The sequence below is a fragment of the Peromyscus eremicus genome, unplaced genomic scaffold, assembly GCF_949786415.1.
Source record: "Peromyscus eremicus unplaced genomic scaffold, PerEre_H2_v1 PerEre#2#unplaced_72, whole genome shotgun sequence".
Classification (NCBI taxonomy): Eukaryota; Metazoa; Chordata; class Mammalia; order Rodentia; family Cricetidae; genus Peromyscus; species Peromyscus eremicus.
Window position 1 is genome coordinate 704,638 of NW_026734313.1, and position 21,366 is coordinate 726,003.

General features: G+C 39.6%; 1 protein-coding gene and 1 pseudogene across 1 annotated transcript; both read left to right on the forward strand.

Moving 5' to 3' along the window:
- The first annotated feature begins 1,078 nt into the window (after positions 1 to 1,078).
- Positions 1,079 to 6,422, forward strand: LOC131901337 (vomeronasal type-1 receptor 4-like). Its single transcript, XM_059252520.1, has 2 exons — positions 1,079 to 2,027; positions 6,304 to 6,422. Exons 1-2 carry the CDS (start codon positions 1,118 to 1,120, stop codon positions 6,420 to 6,422), a joined length of 1,029 nt encoding a protein of 342 aa, XP_059108503.1. The 5' UTR covers positions 1,079 to 1,117.
- Positions 6,423 to 13,989: 7,567 nt separating this feature from the next.
- LOC131901338 (vomeronasal type-1 receptor 4-like) lies at positions 13,990 to 15,176 on the forward strand (annotated as a pseudogene).
- Positions 15,177 to 21,366: the final 6,190 nt, after the last annotated feature.

Here is a 21,366-nt window from a genome sequence, read left to right on the forward strand (position 1 = left end):
AATCTTTACCTTGTTTTAGGTAGGATGGCCATTTTTACTATGTTAATTTTACAAATCTATGAGCATGTTAGATACTTCCATCTTCTGATATCTTCTTCAATATTCTTCTTCAAACACTTTATGTTCTTGTCATATAGGTCTTTCACTTGCTTGGTTAGAGTTACACCAAGATATTTTATATTCTTTGTGGCTATTTTGAAGGGTATTTTTTTTATTTCTTTCTCAACCCAGTTATCATTTGTATATATGAGGGCTATTGATTTTTTTGAGTTAGTCCTGTATGCAGTCACTTCACATAAGATGTTTATCTGCCAAAGGAGTTACCTCATAGAACTTTTGTGGTTGCTTATGTACATAAGGATATATATGTATAAATTGAGGTTCATATTTGTGATCAGAAAACTGGTTACTTTTTTGAAATATTTTGTATTCTATCACTTTGATGATCTGTATAAAATTTTTAAAAAAGCTGATAGGTTCTTTTTTGGCCACTTACTTTACTTACATGATTTTGTGAATTACAAGTTTGAATTCTTGTCATTTTAAAGATATAGTAATTTTACTTTATGACTCTAGTGTTATAACTGCCTGTATGTCTGGCACCACATTTGTGCAGTGCCACAAAAACCATGAGAGGGCATTCAACTTGGGCAACTGATGTTATAGGTGATATGAAGGACCATGTGAGTGCTGGATTAGAACAAGAGTCATGTGAAGAGCCAGCTCTCCAACCTCGAATTTGTATTTCTTAACACGTTTTATCATTGAGGGAAGATGTTGCATTCGAAAGATAAATAATGTGTTCCCCGTTTTACTGTTCATATGTTTATATGCCACAATGTGTGACAATGGCTGACGTGTGGACCAAGAATGATACAGTTGTATCACTAATACACTTGTATCATGAGGTGAGGGAAAGTACATGAAGTACAAAATAATAGTCTGGGTTGTCTATGGAGTGTTCTCCAGGACAAGTTCCTATACTGTGATACCATAGTGTCTCCCTTCATAGAAGAAGTAAGACATAAATCATTCTAATGCTCAGACATTGAGAAGTGTTTTGAAGGCAGCAGTGTTCCTCCTGGTCATCACTCCAGCCTGCACAGAAGTTGTCTTCATGTCCTCTGAGAATAAAACTCTGAAAGCCACTGAGGAATTGGCTCTGCAGACACTCCTGCTTTTCGAGATTGGGTGTGGGACACTGGCCAACATTCTTCTGTTTGTCCATAATTTCTCTCCCATCTTTACTGGCTCTCGACTGAGGCCCACACAGGTCATTGTCACCAACTTGGCTGTGGCCAGTGTGTTCATTCTCCTTGTCACTGCATTTCCAGACAACGTGATGGTTTTTGTTCCAAGGAGTCCTCAAACTAACCTGCAATGCAAAATTGGGTACTTCATTCGCCTGGTGGCTCGAAGCACAAACATGTGCTCCACCTGTGTCCTGAGCATCCATCAGTTTGTCACTCTTGTTCCTGGTCACTGGGGTAGGCTGATGCCTCGAGGAAGAGCCCCTGATGTCCTGAGTTATTCTTGTTACAGCTGTTGGTTGTTCAGTGTCTTAAATAATGCCTACATTCCAATCAAAATCAGGGGTCCACAGAGCACAGGCAATGACACTCACAATCAAGGCAAGTGGCTCTGCTCCACATCTGGATTCAGTGCAGGCATTGTCATCTTGCTTTTTGCCCATGATGCCACATTCATCAGCATCATGGCCTGGACCAGTGTCTCCATGGTGCTTCTCCTGCATAGACATCACCAGCGAACACAGCACATCTTCGCTGCCAATCAGAACCACCGAGGCCATGCTGAGTCTAGAGCAGCCCACACCATCCTCATGCTGGTGGTCACATTTGTTGGCTTGTACCTCCTAAATTTTATTTGTGTAATCTTACACACTTTTTTAATGGACTATCGCATCTGGTTGAGGCATATAGGTGAAGCTTTGACGGCGTGCTTTCCCACTATTTCTCCTTTCCTGTTGAATTTTAGGGATCCTAAGGATCTCTGTTCTGTGCTCTTCAACGGCTGAAAAACCACAGTCAACATGACAAACATAGAAGACAGCTTTATTAGCAGCTGTACATACTCTATTAAGTAAAAGTTGTTTGAAAATCCTTCCTCATAAACCAGACATGTTGACTTACTGAATTTATCCCAGCACTGGGGAGACTGAGCCAGGAGGATTGCAATGTAGTCAATGGCATGTCAGGCTACAGAGTGAGATCCAGGCCAAATTGTGACAAGGAGACCCAGTCTCACAACTCTGTATCTGCACCCTGTTTTTCTCTGCTGAGTAGTACTCCATTGTGTATATGTACCATATTTTCTTTATCCATTCTTCAGTTGAGGGGTATCTAGGTTGTTTTCAAGTTCTGGCTATTACTAATTGTGGTGGTATTATGTTCCCCCAAATATTGTGTACCCTAATAAACTTATCTGGGGTCACAGAACAGAATAGTGACTAGATATAGAGGCCAGAAAATGGTGGCACACACACCTTTAGTCCTGCATTCCAGAAGCAGAAATCCCTCTGGATCTCTGTGAGTTCAAGGCCACATTGGAAACAGCCAGGCATGGTGACACTTGACTTTAATCCCAGAAAGCGAGCCTTTAATCCCAGAGAGTGATGGCAGAAAGCAGAAAGGTATAAAGGCGTGAAGATCAGAAACTAGAAGCTTTTAACTTGTTAAGCTTTTAGGTTTTGAGCAGCACAGTTCAGCTGAGATTCATTCTGGATGAGGACACAGAGGTTTCCAGTCTGAGGAAATAGGGTCAGCAGAGAAACTGGCAAGGTGAGATCTGCTTCTCTGATCTTCCAGCATGCACCCCAATACCTGGCTCAGGTTCGATTTTATTAATAAGACTTTTTAAGATTTCTGCTACAATCCTCTACACCAGAGATTCTTCCATCTCTTGAATTCTGTTGGTTATGCTTGCATCTGTGTTTCCTGTTCCTTTACTCAGATTTTCTATTTCCAGCATTTCCTCTGTTTGTGTCTTCTTCATTGTTTCTATTTCAGTTTTCTGGTCTTGAACTGTTTCCCTCACATGTTTAATTGCTTTTTCCTGGTTTTCTTGGCTTTCTTTAAGCGATTTATTGATTTCTTCCAATTTTTTAATTTGTCTTTTCCTCAATTTCTTTATCGATTTCTTCCAATTTTTGTTTGCCTTTTTCTCAACATCTTTATTGATTTCTTCCATTTTTTGTTTGCTGTTTCCTCCATTTCTTTAATGAAATTTTTCATTTTTTTTTGAAAGGCCTCTAGCATCTTCATGAAGCTGTTTTTATGGTCACATTCTTCTGCTTCTTTTACGTTTTGATGTTCAGGTCTTGCTGTTGCAGGAGGGCTAGGTTCTGGTGATTCCATATTACTTTATGTTGTTATATGTATTTTTGCCTTAACTTCTGCCCACCTCTTCCTCTACTAGGTGCAAGAGGTGTCTGTGTCTGAGTGAGCTGCTATTGGTCCAGTCTGTGCTTGCTGTGTCTGTGTCTCAGGGGGCCCCTCTGGGTCTAATCATGGCTCTTGGTCTAATTAGAGTTGGTAGGTTCTGTATCAGGAAGCTGCTCTTGGACCAACCCCAGCTAGTTAATTCTGTGACTCACCAAGCTGCTCTTTGTCTTATTGGGGCTCTTCATCCAGTCAGATCTAACAGATTCTGTGTCTCAGGAAAATTTCTTGGTCCAATGAGAGGTGGCAGATTCTATGTCTTAGAAAGCCACTCTTGGTCCAATGAGGACTGGTAGATTCCCTGTCTCAGGAAGTTACTCTTGGTCCAATGAGAGCCCTTGGTCCAATGAGAGCCCTTGGTCCAATGAAAGCTGGCTCTTGGTCCAGTGAGAGCTGGCAGTTTGGTTTCTGTGCCTCAGGAAGTTACTCTTGGTCCAATGAGAGCTGGTGATTTGATTTCCATGCCTCAAAGTTACTGGGATCATAGTAAGATGGGTATGGGGGCAGGGTGTAGAACTTATGGATTGCAGGGTACAATGGGGGGGGGTTGTAGGGGGGCTTCCTGCAGGAATTTTCCCTGCTGGCCAGCAACTGAGGCAAGTGTTGGGTGGGGGTTGCTGGGGACTGGCTGTGTCCCAGGGCCTGGGTCCTAGGGTCAGGACTCTCTGTGTGTGAGAAGAGTCATTCACCTCTTGGTCCAATGAGAGATGGCCTAAAAAAATTCTTTAGTTATTTTGCACACAATTTTCCACTTGCATGTATGCCTGCATGCAAGAAGAGAACACCAGATCTCATTATAGATAATTGTGAGCCACTGTGTGGTTACTGGGAATTGAAATTAGGACCTCTGAAAGAGCAGTCAGTGCTCTTAACCTCTAAGCCATCTCACCAGCCTCTATATTCTTATTCTTGTTCATTTTCCCTTACCAGTCAAATGTCTAAACATCTTTATATTTGTTGTTTGAACTGTTTATGGAAATGTTATCTCACATAGATGAGGCTAATAACCCATATGTATTGGCATGTGATTTTTAATTGGCAGACATGAACTTTACAGTGAAAATGGAGATGTGTGCTTCTCCTAGAGTCTAGACCCACATAAGGCCCCCAAGCAGTATTAACATGCTCTGCTCCTCTTTGTGTCTTTTTTGCACACATGATTATCTTAAATGCTGGTATATGAATAGGGAAAACATTGTGCAATGATAGATTGCTACTCACATGTCCAGGTCAACATTCTTTGTCTCTCTCTAAAGAAATTTTGCTGGATGGACAAATATTCCTAAAGTAGCAGAAGCTTCATTTCTGCAATTCACTGGTTCAGATTTTATTTATCATCATCGAAATCAAAACTAAGCTCTTAGTTTCCTAACAGACTCATTTGTTTTTTTTCCTGTTTCTTTTGCCTTTCTCCTGATGGTATACTCTGTTGCCTGATATGGGTACAGTTTATAATTTTTAATATTTTGGTTTTTAATTAATGGTGGATATTTGTTTAGGAATAGAGGGTGAGCCATAAAATACTCATCTTCTGGTTAGAATAACTGTGGAACACTTCACAGAACTTACAAGAATAATATAATAAATCTATCTCACCTCCAATATGCTATACACTGCTGTAGGATTCTCTCAGCAGCAGCAACCATGGACAGACAAGGAAGAGTACATCTCCATACCAAAGTCCAAATATGAAGGTAATATTCACGGTATGGTATTGACTCATCTGTTGGCTACACAGTAATTATATATAGGTGTTTGTATGTGTTGTGTGTGTGTGTGTGTGTGTGTGTGTGTGTGTGTGTGTGTGTGTAAATTTACTTTTGATGATGCATGAGGAAATTAGGAGATTTTCAGATGCATAGGGTCCAGCCTGTCATCCCAGGGCACGAAACTTCTGTCCAGAATACACGTATCCAGCACACACCTGGTTCCTTCTATAATCACTGGTCATCTACAAAGAGTCATCATTTGCAGCCTTCCACTTTACAGAGGATCTAAAGACTTTTGTGTGTGCACTGCCAGGAGCTCTGTGAACTCACTGAGAAGTAGGCTGTGGAGATGGGATTTGGTCTACTCAGTTGAGGCACAAACACACTTGGTTTCCACAGTCCTCTAACAACCCTTCCCTGAGTCAGGATGGGCTCTGATTCTGTGACAAGCTCCAATGTAAACAGCAAAACAGGCCAAGGGGAAAGAGGTCATGCACTTTATTACAACTGAGGGGAACACTGTTTCAAGGAGAGGGGGCTATTGTCAATCTCTAGTTATACTGATGTTTACAATAGAAACAGTTAATGTGCTGCTCATCCACCTACAGGATAGAGGGCACATATGTCTAAAACCCCTCAGCCATTGTCTCAAGATAACATTTTATCAGGGCTTTTCCTTGTTTTTCTGTTGGATGTTGTCAACTTCAGTTGCTTGATATTTTGCTTTGACCCATCTACTATTTATCATCAATAGAGACCACAAGCATGTGTATGTGAGAGCATTTCCTGGACTGTACAATGCAGACAATATTGTTGAGTGACCTGTTTTATATGGTGTCTGCAGAGGAATATACAGAGATTTATAACTGAACACTATGTATACTGGAGATACTAATTTATTGCTATTATGCTACACATGTATTTTCGAGCCAACTTTCTTTTTAATTTAATTTACTATTTTGCTCTGTTTTATCATAAGGTGAAAGGAAAAAAGGAAACAGGAAACAGGACAACTTGATGAAAAATACCTTGTAGGCACTGTCTTTAGTGGCTCCGGGGGATGAGCCACTAAAGGGTTTTCTGATGGCAGGGTCTACAAAGAGAGAGGTGGGGCCCAGCTAAACACTTGAAGGAATCATTTCCCCCCTTAAACCATATGAGTCAAACTGTCCAACTGAAGTCCTCAGGTTTCAAAACTTCAGGTTGTTCTGAGATTTTCCTGAGACATTCAATGGCTCCTCAGTGTCTTAAATGATATTTCATTCCAGTGAAAGTCACCTGTCCACAGCCCAACTCAATGACACTGACTCTCAAAGCAAGTATCTGCTCCTATCTAGTTTTATTGGAGACGTGGTCTTCCATGGTTTGCCCATGACTCCACTTTGTCAGCATCAGTCTAGACCAGTGTTGCCATGGTGCTTCTCCTGCACAGAAACGACCAGAGAGTGTGGCACTTCACACCTTGAGTGAGAACCAATTCACACCTTATCTGAGAACCAAATCACACCCACTGAAACCATCCTGATGTGTGGTCACACTTGTAAGCGTTATCTTGCAGACTGTATTTGTAATTCTCTTCACATTTCTTAAGTGAACTCTCATCTCTGGTTGAGGCCTGACAGGGAGGTTTTGTCTGCAAGTTTCCACCCATTTCTCCCTTACTTTTGATCTTTAGGGATCAACAGGATCTTTGTTCTGTGTTCTTCAGCTCCTGAGAACCACAGTCCACAGGACAAACACACAAGACAGCTTCACTGTGATTATAAAATATTAGGTAATCATGGGTTGAAAATGCTTTTTCACTATGAAGGTATTTTGGCTCACTATGTAATCTCAGCACTAGGGAGGCTGAGGCAAGAGGATTGTCATAAAATCTATCGTGTAGCTCCAGGTCAAGCTGTCATAAGGAAGACTCAGTCTCACAGCTATTCTCCACAGATATTGAACACATTTTTATCTCCATACAGATGTGGCAAATGGTTTATAGGTATTGTGACATAGTTTTCAGTTGGTAGACCTAAAATTTACTGCAAGAAAGTGAGGGAAATACTTGTTATAGAAAGATATCATAGAAATGTCACCATGTTTACCACTTGCTATCTGTTAGGGGCCTTCAGGGCAGCAGGCTCTGGATGGCAGGGGCATGTGAGGGAGGCCAGGGTTGGGGTCTGCTGTCCAGCCTCCCCAACCAACACTTCCACAGTGCTGTCTTTCACAGTCTCCCAGATACTACAATCCTGACTACAAAGCCTTAAAGACCCATTGAAATTCCCTTTTCTATTATTCTACTAACTCTTCTCTTTTATTTCAGAATCAAAAGGATGCCCATCAAAGAAGGTTAAAAATTCATAGGGAAATAACCCTCTCAGGAGAAGGTTTCATTTGAAAGCCGAGTCATTAAAAGTTGGTCTATTTGTCTGTTAGTGCATTCTGATATGTTCATAAGTGTCATTGAAATATGTTATGGAGACAAAGGTGGGTTAAATATTTTATCTCTGTCACCCTTATTGCCTTTCAAGTCACCATGTGCTAACTACTTTTGGCAGGACCTCAAAAAAATACCTCTGAGACCTCTGGCCACTAGATTCAGGTTCACAAAAGTTTATATATCTTTTTGATATAGATATCATTAAAGATATTTTTTGCTGCTGTTCTGTCTTACTAAAAGTGTTTCTAGAGTTGGGGTCTTGCTCTCTCCTTCCCTAGATTCAAGCATGGTTTAAAGCCTCTCTCTGTCTTGTGTCAGACTGAGACTCCTGACGTAAAGACCAAAAATGGAGACTGGAGAGATGGTTCAGCAGTTAGGAGCACTAGCTGTTCTTCCCGAGAGCATGAGTTCAATTCCCAACACCGACATGGTGGCTCACAACCATCTGTAATGAGATCTGGTGCCCTCTTCTGGCCTGCAGGCATACATGGAGAAAACCGTATAAATTAAATAAAAGACCACTTTATACATAATAAGTAAATAAAATATATCTTTAAAAAAGACCAAAAAAATGGAACCGTCAAGAAATTAAACTTGGTTTATGTAAATATTCTACACCTCCAACTTTAAAACTTCATTTTATTAGATTTGGTTAAAAATCTATAAAAAGGGTATAAAGTTTGAACCTTACGTTTTAAAGATCTAAGCAAATGTCTTAGAGTCTAAGAAAGTATATTAAGACATATGAATTCAAGCTATAAAAGTCTGAAGATGTGAAAACTAAAATTGTGATAAAAGGGCAACTTAAGTATTTAAATATTTAAATATATAAATACAAGTTGTTAATTGCAAGTTATTAAGTTATATGAATACAAACTACAGAGGCCTAAAGACATCAATCCTGGATTGTGAGAATCCAAAAAAAAATGCTGTTTATAAGGTACTTAGATGGATACAATGTATAAAGACATAAAAACGGCCTAAGGTAATTAAAAATATTTCCGATTTCTCTTGCTATGCTATTATTGTACTAAGACTCTAAAGTCCAGAGTTTTTACATTGGTCAGCTGAGTTCTGATAAGTTGGTAGAGTACTGACTATTTATTGTTTAGTCAAAAGCTCAAGATTTTTAGTTTCCTTTAAGTGTTCTCTAGATATAGATTTAAAAGTACTTCCCATTGGACTCAAGACTTCTCTGTCCAATCTATATTGGATTCTCTGGACATAAGAAAAAATATTCATGCTTTTTCACCCAAAGCCATAGCCCCTGCTTTGACCCCAAGTTGTAAATCTCTTCCAGCTATTTTACTACGGCCCACTCACTGCCTTTTCTACAGTGTGGATTTCAATACAATGGCAATGCTGAGCCATTGAAAACGTTTACCTCTATTGACAAACTAAAATTCATATAACCTTCAAGAAATCAAAGTTGTAAGGCTTGGACCCACCTGTCAACACATCAAACAAAAAGGGTTCTAAATGTAAGATTTTATCGTAACCTTCTGAATTTTAATTTCTTACCAGCCTGTATCTCCACAGATTTCCATGTGGCTAACAATCACCATTCAAATACCACCTACAAATAACAAGCTACTAAGCTCTGGACTCTAACAAACTATGTTCAGTTCAGCTGAGAGCAGCTATGGAAGGCATCCTCCCTGTCCCTATAACAGCTGCTAGGTTGAGACAATAGAAAACTCCCTGACATAAGAGACAAAGTAGCTACTTGTAATGCCAATTGACATACAAAAACTTAATTTATCAATAGGTTGATTCATTAATTAAACTAGTTCTTAAATGAGAGTGCCTGCCCAGAAAACAAGAAACTTCCTGGAATTCTGGGAATTGTAGTTCTTCAAAATTATTCCTGTCCATAGACCAGGTAATATCCTGGAATTCTGGGAACTGTCATTCTTAAAAGATAGTGCCTTCCCAGAGATCAGGTAATTTCTTGGAATTCTACAAGTACTACATCTTAAAAGGTAACACCTGTCTTCGAGACTGTAACTGTTCCCTGAGACAGAGCTCGATAGTGCCATATTGGACTAAGAAACAGAGCCTGCCAGCACCTGATTGGACTAACAGGTGAGTCTTTATCCTCATACCTGAACACCTTAGCCCCCAGACTTTGGGCCCAGAGGCACAACCCTGCACCCCAACAAAACCATCCATTGCAGTCCCAGTTTCAGGCCAGTCTGCAGACAGGTCAGACTACCACCATCCCACACCAGACCCTGTAACCCAAAAGCCCCACCTCCCCGAAATCCCACCCACCCTCCAAGACTGCAACTGTTCCCTGAGACAGAGCCTGCCAGCACCAGATTGGACTAAGAGGTGAGTCTCTATCCTCATACCTGATCATCCCAGCCCCTAGGTTTTTGGCCCAAGGGGCACAACCTTGCGCCCCTAAACCACCACCCATTGCAGTCCCAGTTTCAGGCCAGTCAGCTGGCAGACCTACTGCAGACAGGTCGGACTACCACCATCCCCCACTGTGAAGGCCTAGACTTAACTTTACAGGCTCAGGAATATGCCATGATAACTGGAACGGATACAGAGCAGTATCCTCCTGCAGACATCCTGTCTGCTGTTTATACAGGAAAGCCTAACAGGATCTAGATACTCCTGCATACAACCTGTCTGCTATTTATACAGGAAAGGAAAGCTTAACAAGATCCTGTCTGTGGTTTATGGCCCTTGGAGATATCTAGATAATCCTGCTGAGCAGTCCAGATAATCCTGTTCAGGGGGTTGTGGTTTCGCACTCAAAGTCTAGACCAATAGTTTCAAAAAATCACCTTGCCCTTTTTACCCAATCCCAAGTTGCCGATTCTCAGCTTGAAAGAAATTAAAGACTTCTTAGAGATCAATGAAAATAAATGTGCTGAAGTATGACCTGATGATTCTCTGGATTTCCTCATTGTCTGTTGTTATGTCTCCATTTTCATTTCTGATTTTGTTAATTTGGATTCTCTCTCTCTCTCTCTCTCTCTCTCTCTCTCTCTCTCTCTCTCTCTCTCTCTCTCTCTCCTCTCATTTTGGTTAATTAGGATAAGGGCTTGTCTATCTTGTTGATTTTCTGAAAGAACCAACTCTTTGTTTCATTGATCCTTTGTATTGATCTGTTTGTTTCTATTTTATTGATTTCAGCCCTCAATTTGATTATTTCCTGGCCTCTGTTTCTCCTGGGTGAGTTTTCTTCTCCTTTTTCTAGAGCTTTCAGTTGTGCTGTTAAATCACTAGTGTGAGATTTCTCCAACTTCTTTATGTGGGCATTTAGAGCTATGAATTTTCCTCTTAGCTCTGCTTTCATGGTGTCCCATAAGTTTGGATATGTTGTACATTCGTTTTCATTGAATTCTAGGAAATCTTTAATTTCTTTATTTCTTCCTTGACCCGTTGGTGATTCAATTTGGCATTATTTAGTTTCCATGAGATTGTAGGCTTCCTGTAATTTTTGTTGTTGTTGAAATCTAACTTTAAGCCATGGTGGTCCGATAAGATACAGGAGGTTATTTCAGTTTTTTTTTTTTTAATCTGTTGACATTTGCTTTGTGACCATGCATGTGGTCGATTTTGGAGAAGGTTCCATAGGGTGCTGAAAAGAAGGTATACTCTTTTGTGTTAGGGTGGAATATTCTGTAGATATCTAGTAAGTCCTTTGTAGTCATAATGTCTGTTAGTCCCCTTATTTCTCTGTTAAGTTTCTGTCTGGCACACCTGTCCATTGGTGAGAGTGGGGTGTTGAAATCTCCCACTACTAGTGTATGGAGTTTGATGTGCTATTTAAGCTTTAGTAATGTTTCTTTTACAAATGTAGGTGCCCTTTTATTTGGGGCATAAATATTCAGAATTGAGACTTCATCTTGTCAGATTTTCGCTGTGATAAATATGTAATGTCCTTCCCGATCTGTTTCGATTGATTTTAGTTTGAAGTCTTTTTTATTAGATATTAGGATAGCTACACCAGCTTGCTTCTTAAATCCATTCGATTGGAAAGTCTACTCCCAGCTTTTTATTCTGAGGTAGTGTCTGCTTTGAAGTTGAGGTGTGTTTCTTGTATGCAGCAGATACAGGATGAATCTTGTTTTTGTATCCATTCTGTTAGCCTGTGTCTTTTTATAGGTGATTTGAGACCATTGATAATAATGAATATTAATGACCAGTGTTTGTTAATTTCAATTTTTTTTGGTGGTAGTGTTATATGTTTCCCTTCTTTGTTATTTGTTGGTGTGGGACTATCTACTGCCTGTGTTTTCATGGATGTATCTAACTTCCTTAGGTTGGATTTTTCCTTCAAGTGATTTCTGTAGGGCTGGATTTGTGGAAAGATATTGTTTAAACCTGGTTTTATCATGGAATACTTTGTTTACTCCGTCTATATTGATAGAGGGTTTTGCTAGGTATAATAGTCTAGGTTGGCATCCATGGTCTCTTAGTATCTGTATGACATCTGTCCAGGACCTTCTGGCTTTTAGAGTCTCCATTGAGAGGTCAGGTGTTATTCTTATGGGTCTGCCTTTATATGTTACTTAGCTTTTTCCTTTGCAGCTCTTAATATTTTTTTTTCTTTATTCTGTATGTTTAGTGGTTTGATTATTATGTGTCAAGGGTACTTTTTTGGATCCAGTCTATTTGGTGTTCTGTAACCTTCTTGTATTTTTATAGGCATTTCTTTTTTTAGGTTGTGTAGCTAGAGTTTTCCTGCCTGACCCACAGTCAGGACAAGTCTCTCTTACCTGCCAGTCCCACAGCCGCTCAGACCCAACCAAGTAAACACAGAGACTTATATTGGTTACAAACTGTATGGCAGTGGCAGGCTTCTTGTTAACTGTTGTTATATCTTAAATTAACCCATTTCTATAAATCTATACCTTGCCATGTTCCTCGTGGCTTACCGACATCTCCACATGCTGTTTGTCATCGTGGCTGCTGGCAGTGTCTCTGAGTCAGCCTTCCTCTTCCCAGCTTTATTCTCCTCCTTGTCCCGCCTATACTTCCTGCCTAGCCACTGGCCAATCAGTGATTTATTTATTGACCAATCAGCAACACACTTGACATACAGACCATCCCACAGCAAGATTGGAAATGTTTTCTTCTATAATTTTGTTGAATATATTTTCTGTGCCTTTGAGTTGGTATTCTTCTTCTTCTATCCCTATTATTCTTAGGTTTGGTCCTTCATGGTGTCCCCAGTTTCCTGGACATTTTGGGTCATGACTTTGTTGGCTATAGTGTTTTCTTTAACTAATGAATCTATTTCCTCTACTGTATCTTCAACACCAGAGATCCGCAATTTAATCTCTTGCATTCTGTTGGTTATACTTGCATCTTTAGTTTCTGTTCATTTACTCAGATTTTCCACTTCCAGCATTCCCTCAGTTTGTGTCTTCTTTATTGACTCCATTTCAGTTTTGAAATCTTGAGCTGTTTCCCTCACTTGTTTAATTGCTTTCTCTTGGCTTTCAAGGGGTTTACTGATTGCTTCCCATTTTTTTGTTCTTTCAAGGTCTATGATGGATTGTGTTGGGATTTTAATGGTGATTGCATTCAATCTGTAGATTGTTTTTGGTAGGATGGCCATTTTTGTTATGTTAATCCTACCAATTCATGAGCATGTGAGATATTTCCATCTTCTGATATCTTCTCCAATTTCTTTCTTCAAACACTTGAAGTTCTCCTCATACAGGTCTTTCACTTGCTTGGTTAGAACTGCAATAAGATATTTTATATTACTTGTGGCTGTTGTGAAGAGTGTTGTTTCCTTGCTTTTCTCTCAACCCATTTTTCATTTTCATGTAGGAGGGCTACTGATTTCTGGAGTTAGTCTTGTATCCAGATAAGGTGTTTATCTGCCAGAGGAGTTCCTTTGTAGAACTTTTGAGGTTGCTTATGTATATAAAGATATACAAGTCTAAACTGAGGTTCATATTTGTAATCAGAAAACTGGGTCATTTTTTAAAGTATTTTCTCTTCTATCACTTTGATGATCTGTATAAAATTTTGTCTAAAGCTGATTGGTTCTTGTTTTGCTACTTACTTTTCTTACATGATTTTATGAATTATAAATTTGTATTCTTATTCATTTAAGATATAGTAATTTTACTTAATGCTTATAGTGTTTTAACTGCCTGTATGTCTGGCACCACATTTGTGCAGTGCCACAAAAACCATGAGAGGGCATTCATTTTAGAGAACTGATGTTACAGATGGATGTTAAGGACCATGTGGATGCTGGATTTGAACATGAGTTTTGTGAAGAGCCATCTCTCCAACCTCCAATTTGTATTTCTTAACACTTTTTATCATTGAGGGAAAATGTTGCATTCAAAAGATAAAAAAAATGTGTTCCAATGTTCAATGTTCATATGTTTTTATGCCATACTGTGTTACAATGGGTGTCATGTTGACCAAGAATGATACGGTTGTATCACTAATATACTTCCATCATGAGGTGAGGGAAAGTACATGAAGTACAAAATAATAGTCTGAGTTGTCTATGCAGTGTTCTCCAGGACAAGCTCCAGTACTGTGATACCATAGTGTCTCCCTTCATAGAGCGGTAAGACTCAAAACTTTCATTATGCTCAGACCATTGAGAAGTGTCTTGAAGACTGCAATATTCCTCCTGGACATCACTCCAGCCTGCACAGAAGTCCTCTCAATGACATCTCAGAGTAAAGCTCAAAAACCACTGATGAATTGGTTCTCCAGATGCTCCTGCTTTCCCAGGTCAGAATTGGGACTCTGGCCAACATTTTTCTGTTTGTCCATAATTTCTCTTCCATATTTACTAGCTCTCAACTGAGGCCCACACAGGTCATTATTGCCAACTTGGCTTTGGCCAATGAATTCATTCTCCTTGTCACTGCATTTCCAAGCAACATCATGGTTTTTGTTCCAAGGAATCCTTAAACTAACCTGTAATGCAAAATTGAGTTCTTCATTTGCCTGGTGGCTCGAAGCACAAACATGTGCTCCACCTGTGTCCTGAGCATCTATCAGTTTGTCACTCTTGTTCCTGGTCCCTGGGCTAGGCTGATGCTCCGAGGAAGAACCCCTGATGTCTTGAGTTATTCTTGTTACAGTTGTTGGTTGTTCAGTGTCTTAAATAATGTCTACATTCCAATCAAAATCAGTGGTCCACAGAGCACAGGCAATGACACTAACAGTATAAGCAAGTGGGTTTGCTCCACATCTGGATTCAGTGCAGGCATTGTCATCTTGTGTTTTTCCCATGATGTCACATTCATCAGCATCATGGTCTGGACCAGTGTCTCCATGGTGCTTCTCCTCCATAGACATCACCAGGAAACATAGCACATCCTCACTGCCAATCAGAACCACCGAGGCCATGCTGAGACTAGAGCAGCCCACACCATCCTCATGCTGGTGGTCACATTTGTTGCCCTGTACCTCCTATTTATAATTTGTATAATCTTTCACACTTTTTTAATGGACTATCGCATCTGGTTGAGGCATGTAGGTGAAGCTTTGACTGCAGGCTTCCCCACCATTTCCCCCTTCCTGTTGATCTTTAGGGATCCTAAGGATCCCTGGTCTGTGCTCTTCAACGGCTGAAAACCACAGTCAACATGACAAACATAGAAGACAGCTTTACTAACAGCCGTACACACTCTATTAAGTAAAAGTTGTTTGAAAATCCTTCCTCATAAACCAGACATGTTGACTCACTAAACTTATTCCAGCACTGGGGAGACTGAGCCAGGAGGATTGCAATGTAATCAATGACATGTCAGCCTGCAGAGTGAGATCCAGGCCAAATTGTGACAAGGAGACCCAGTCTCACAATACTGTATCTGCACCCTAAGAGAGAAAGAAGATATATTAACTAGTGAGAGAAAGCAGAATGTAAAAATACAGTAGTCATCTTATAAATATTCACAACAGTCCTAGGATATTAATGTGTTCATATATTGTATTAGAACTCGTATTGTATGCATACTGTGCATCCATATCTTTTTTCTTTTTAAAAAATTTTCTTTACTTATTATGTATACAGTATTCCGTTTGCATGTAAGTCTGCTCACCAGAAGAGGGCACCAGACCTCATTATAGATAATTGTGAGCCACCATGTGGTTGCTGGGAATTGAACTCAGCACCCCTGAATTCGCAGTTGGTGCTCTTAACCTCTAAGCTATCTCTCCAGCCCCTATATCCACATTCTTGTACATTTTCCCTTACCCGCTATATGTCCAAACACATTTATATTTGTTGTTTGAACAAATTATAGAAATGTTATCTACTCATATATATTGGCATTTAATTTTTAATAGGCAGACATGAATTTTACAATTGAAAATAGTGATGTGTGCTTGTCCTAGAGTCTAGGACCTCGACCCATATAAAGCACCCCGACAATATTAATATGCCCTGCTTCTTTTTTGTGTCTTTACTGAACATATGTTTATCTTAAATGCTGGCATGTTAGGTAGGAAAAATGTGCAATGATAGACTGTTACTCACATATCCAGGTAAACATTCGTTATCTCTCACTAAAGAAATTTTTCTAGATGGACAAATATCCATAAAACTTTAGAAGCTTCATTTCTGGGATTCATCGCATGATATTTTACTTTTCGTCATTGAAAATCAAAACAAAGCTCCTAGTTGCCTGATAGACTCATTTCATTTTTTTCCTCTTTATTTTGCCTGTGTCCTATGTTATACTCTGTTGCCCGATATGGGTATAGTTAAAATTTTTAATATTACTGTTTTTAGTTAATGGTGGGTATTCATTTAGGAATAAAGGGTGAACCACAAAATAATCATATTCTGGTTAGAACAACCATGGTATACGTCACAGAATATATAAGATGATAAAATAAATCTATCTCACCTTAACTATGCCATATACTGCAGCAGGATTCTCTCAGCAGCAGCAACAACCATGAACAGACAAGGAAGAGCACATCTCCTTACCAAAGACCAAATGTGAAGGTAATATGCCCTGCAAGTGTTGATTCATTTGTTGGCTACATAGTGATAATATATAGTTTGTGTGTGTGTGTGTGTGTGTGTGTGTGTGTGTGTGTGTGTGTGTGTGTGTAAACTTACTTTTGATGAAGCATGAGGAAATTAGATATTCTCAGGTGTATAGGGTCCATCCTGTCTTTCTCAGAATATAAATCTTCTGTCCAGAATAATACACATGTACAGCACACACAGCTGTTTCCTTGTATAATCACTAGTCATCTACAAAGAGTCATCATTTGCAGCCTTCCACTTCATGGAGGATCTAAAGTCATTTGTGTGTGCACTGCCAGGTGCTCTGTGAGCTCACTGAGAAGCAGGCTCAGGAGATGGAGTTTGGTCTACTCAGTTGAGGCACAAACACTTGGTTTCCACAATCCTCTAACATCCCTTCCCTGAGTCAGGATGGGCTCTGATTCTGTGACAAGCACCAATGTAAACAGTAAAACAGGCCACGACGAACGGCATCATGCCCTTCATAACAACTGAGGGGAACACTGTTTCAAGGAGAGGGGGCTATTGTCTATCTCTAGATATAATGATGTCTACAATAGAAACAGTAATGTGCTGCTCATCCACCTACAGGATAGAGGGGACATATGTCTAAAACTCCTCAGCCATTGCCTCAAGATGACATTTTATCAGGGCTTTTCCTTGTTTTTCTGTTGGATGTTGTCAACTTCAATTGGTTGATATTTTGCTTTGATCTATCTGCTATTATTCCTCAAAGGAGACCACAGGCATGCAGATGTGAGAGCATTTCCTGGACTGTACAATGCAGAAAATATTGTTGAGTGACCTGTTGTATATGGTGTTTGCAGGGGAATATACAACACTTCATATCTGAACACTGTGTACACTAGAGATATTAATATATTGCTATGATATTACACATCAAGTTTGGAGCCAACTTTCCTTTTAACTTAATTCACTATTTTGCTCTGTTTCATCATATGATGAAAGGAAAAAACAAAAAGGAATCAGGACCCAGGAAAAGATATTGTTGAAAAGGTGTGAAAACGAAAATATTTGCAGCAAAAAATGTGTATAAAGGATAATATGGCTGATGATTTCCCAGCATCGGCAAGACAGTGTGCAAGCCTGACCAAGTTGTGAAGCTCTGAGTAAGTTATGAATGGAAGTGAAAGGTGAGATGTTAATATATCATCTGGGATCATGTCTTTGTATGGTCAAAGTTCAATACATTGAATTAAGATGGGATTCTCTCCAAGTATTGGTCTTTCCTTGGTAAGTCTTTCAAATACTGCCTTAAAAGAACAAAATATTCATCCAATTGGTATGTATTTGAATGGATTGGCCTTTATTAGGTTTTATTTTCCATTTCTGTCTAAATATTACCCAGTGGTTATTAATACCAGCCTTGGAGAGATGACTGAGCGGGTAAGAGTTCTTGTTACTCTCACAAAAGACCTGGGTTCAGTTCACAGTACCTACATGTGGCTCACAGACATCTGTGGTTCATGTTTCAGGGGATTCAATGCCCTCTTCTGACCACTCACGGTACCAGGCATGTGTGTGGTGCACATACACCTATTCAAGCAAACTTTCATACATTAAAAATAAAAAAAAATAATTTTTCACTTATATCCTTTTATTGAAAGTAGACTCTGTTCCCATACAATATATTATGATGACAGTTTCCCTCCCTCTATTTAAGCCTTCCCTCCCTGACTCCTTCTCTTCTTTCTTTAATTCTTATCTTAAGGCCTGGGGAGGCATTTCAGTACGTTGAGCATCCACTGTGCAAACTCACAGGTTGAGTTGGATTCCCAGAGCTGTCATAAAGGTGGACAGAGAGAACCAAGTCCCAAGCTGTCCTCTGACTTCCACATATGTGACACGTCAGAAGCCGACATACACACACAATTGTAGATAAATAGTCATAGTTAGTAATGAATTAAAGTGTCTGATGGGTGCTGGGGTATTCCGAAGAGATGAAGGGTGGTTCACTTCTTGGGTCCTAACTTGAGGTGATCTCTGTGGCTACCTGCAATAGCTGAACTTCCTCCTGTGGGAAATGGATATTTTAATGAATATGATGGTGTTGATGAGGAGGATGGAGATGGAGAGGATGATGATGAAGATGACAGGAATGGAAAGGATGATGGTGGTTATGATAATGGGGGGAGTTAGCATGTGTTTCTCTCTCCTAAATATGGAGATTTAACTTGACTGTACATCAGTATATACATAAATATATAAATAAATGTACATAAAGTATATACATAATATATGAATAAACATACATAATATTATATTCAGTAAAAGACAAAATAAATTAAGGTCTATTTAAATTGAATATACTTAAATTTATAAAACATAAAATAATTATATATAATTTATATATATAGAAAAACATTTATGAGCTTGACTGTCTATGTATGATGTATATATAAATACAAATTATTTGCCTAATATGTGGATACTTAAATTTTTCTAAGAATTGGGTTTTTCTATATATTGTCTATGGTATCTAGAGGGTAGAATTTTTTTAAAACGTAATGTGATACATTGGATTAATCTTATCCTTTATGATGATCTTTCCTACTCTGAAATTTAATTATTCTTCTCTATTTTCTTCCACAAATTAATATGGTTACTCATAATTAGATTTTGAACCTCCATGGTATGATATGCTAATTTGGTCTCATTGGTTGACTTACCAGTACCAGTTACATCAGTGTATATATTGCCCAGCTTCTCTGTCTCTAAACTGTCTTTTGGGGCTGGAGAGATGGCTCAGTGGTTAAGAGCACTTGCAGGTCTTGCACAATACCCTGGTTTGATTCCCAGCACCCTCATAGTGGCTCACAATCATCTGTAACTCCAGTCCTAGGGCATCTGATGCCCTCTTCTGGCCTCTCAGGACACTGCATGTAAACACATATGAACTAAAAACAATAAAAAAATCTTTATAAAAGGATGTTTAAGCTTTTCTTATTACATTTTATTTGCTGTGTGTGTGTGTGTGTGTGTGTGTGTGTGTGTGCATGTGCACACACAGCATGGCCCATGTGTGGAGATCAGAGGACATCTTTCAGGAGTCAGTATTCTCTGTCCACTATGTGAGTCCCAGGGATTGAACTCAGATCATCCATAGCAAGTGCCTCAACCCAAGGAGCCCTCTCAGAAATCCCCTTATCAATTTTCTACCACCTCCCACTTGATACCAAACAGCCTCCCATGGACTGTGCCTCTTCTGTAACTCTCTTCTACACTGAATTTTCTATTTTCCTGCTCCTACAATATACTGCTTTACAAACACTGTTTCTCCATCAGCATGATCTGTTAATACACCTGTGTGTATTCTATACATCTGATCCAATGACTACTATTATTAATATATTTTGTGTACATGTGAGTGTAGTGTCCACTGTGGCTAGAGGAGGGCGACAGTTCTCTCAGAGCCAGCTCCCTAACATAGGTACTGGGCGTCAAACCCAGGTCCACTGCAAGTGCAGCCTGTGCTCTGTGGTACTCTTCTCTATTCTTTTGCTAAGAGCCCTTCTGGTTGGAGTTAGATGGTTCCCACTCTGAAAACTGTGTTTGCATGATGAATAGTGATTCTGACAATTATGTTCAACTCTTGGCTTTTGAAGTTAGTGTACAAAGCAGCCACTTCCTTATGGCATTTTCAAACAGTCTTGGTTGACCCTCCCCACATCTCCCCATCTCCCTGCCCTTCGTCCCTGCTTCACTTTCCCCTCCCATTGATTCCCCCTTTACATTTCAATATATCACACTGTCACACTTTTTATTATCCTTCCCACCATTTTTCTTTACTCTCCCATTCCCCACCTTTGCTGGGCTCCTTTCTAGTTTCCTGGCAGTGAGGCATACTCACCACACAAAAATAAACTCATGTAAAAATTAGAAGCTAGGATATGCATATTAAAGCAAGCAAGCTCCATTTATCTGAGCCTTGCTTACATAACTTAACATAATATTCTCTAGTTTCCTTCATTTCCCTTGAAGTTTCATAATTTCATGTTCTAGTTTTGAGTGACTATGATTCCTTTGTGTAAATGCACCGCATTTCCATTATCTGCTCATCAGATGAATGACATGTAGGCTGGTTCCACTTCCTAGCTATTGTGAACAGAGTGGGGATAAGCATGGGAATAAATGTCTCTGTAATAGGATATAGGGTTTTGGGCCTATGCCCAAGAATGTAGCTGGGTCATGTGGTAGATCTATTTTCAGCTGCTTGCAAAACCCCCACAGATTTAGACGGCTTCCTGGATGAGGTATCTAAAGTGACCCCAGATTTGCTGCTAAGGGCACAGCTCAAACTCACTAAAGTGTCAGCAGATTGCACAGTGCTAGAATCAACCTTTAGTACTGTTTCTGACCTCAGATATGAGATCCATAGATTCTATTCAGACCTGGGAGGCCAATTGTGAAGTGGAGAGTCATGGATCTGTGACCTCACAGTGCCTGGCCTGTGTCCTTAAGGGTCCTAGCAGGTCTATGGAGGTGAGTGATATGATATAGTTCTCTGACACCACCCTGAGTCAGGTGACAGTCCCTGAGGTATATCCAGAATCTAGATATGGCTAAGGGGATTAGGAGCCATGTTCAGTATCACTGGAATTGAATTTGAAATTATAAAGGAAAGGTGAGCCTTAGGGTGTGATTCCTCTTTCCCTTGCTTTTTACATGCTAGAACTGCACACACACACACCACACACACACACAAACACACCCTTACCCTGTTCTCTATATTTGTTATGATTGCCTAATCCATATCCTTGC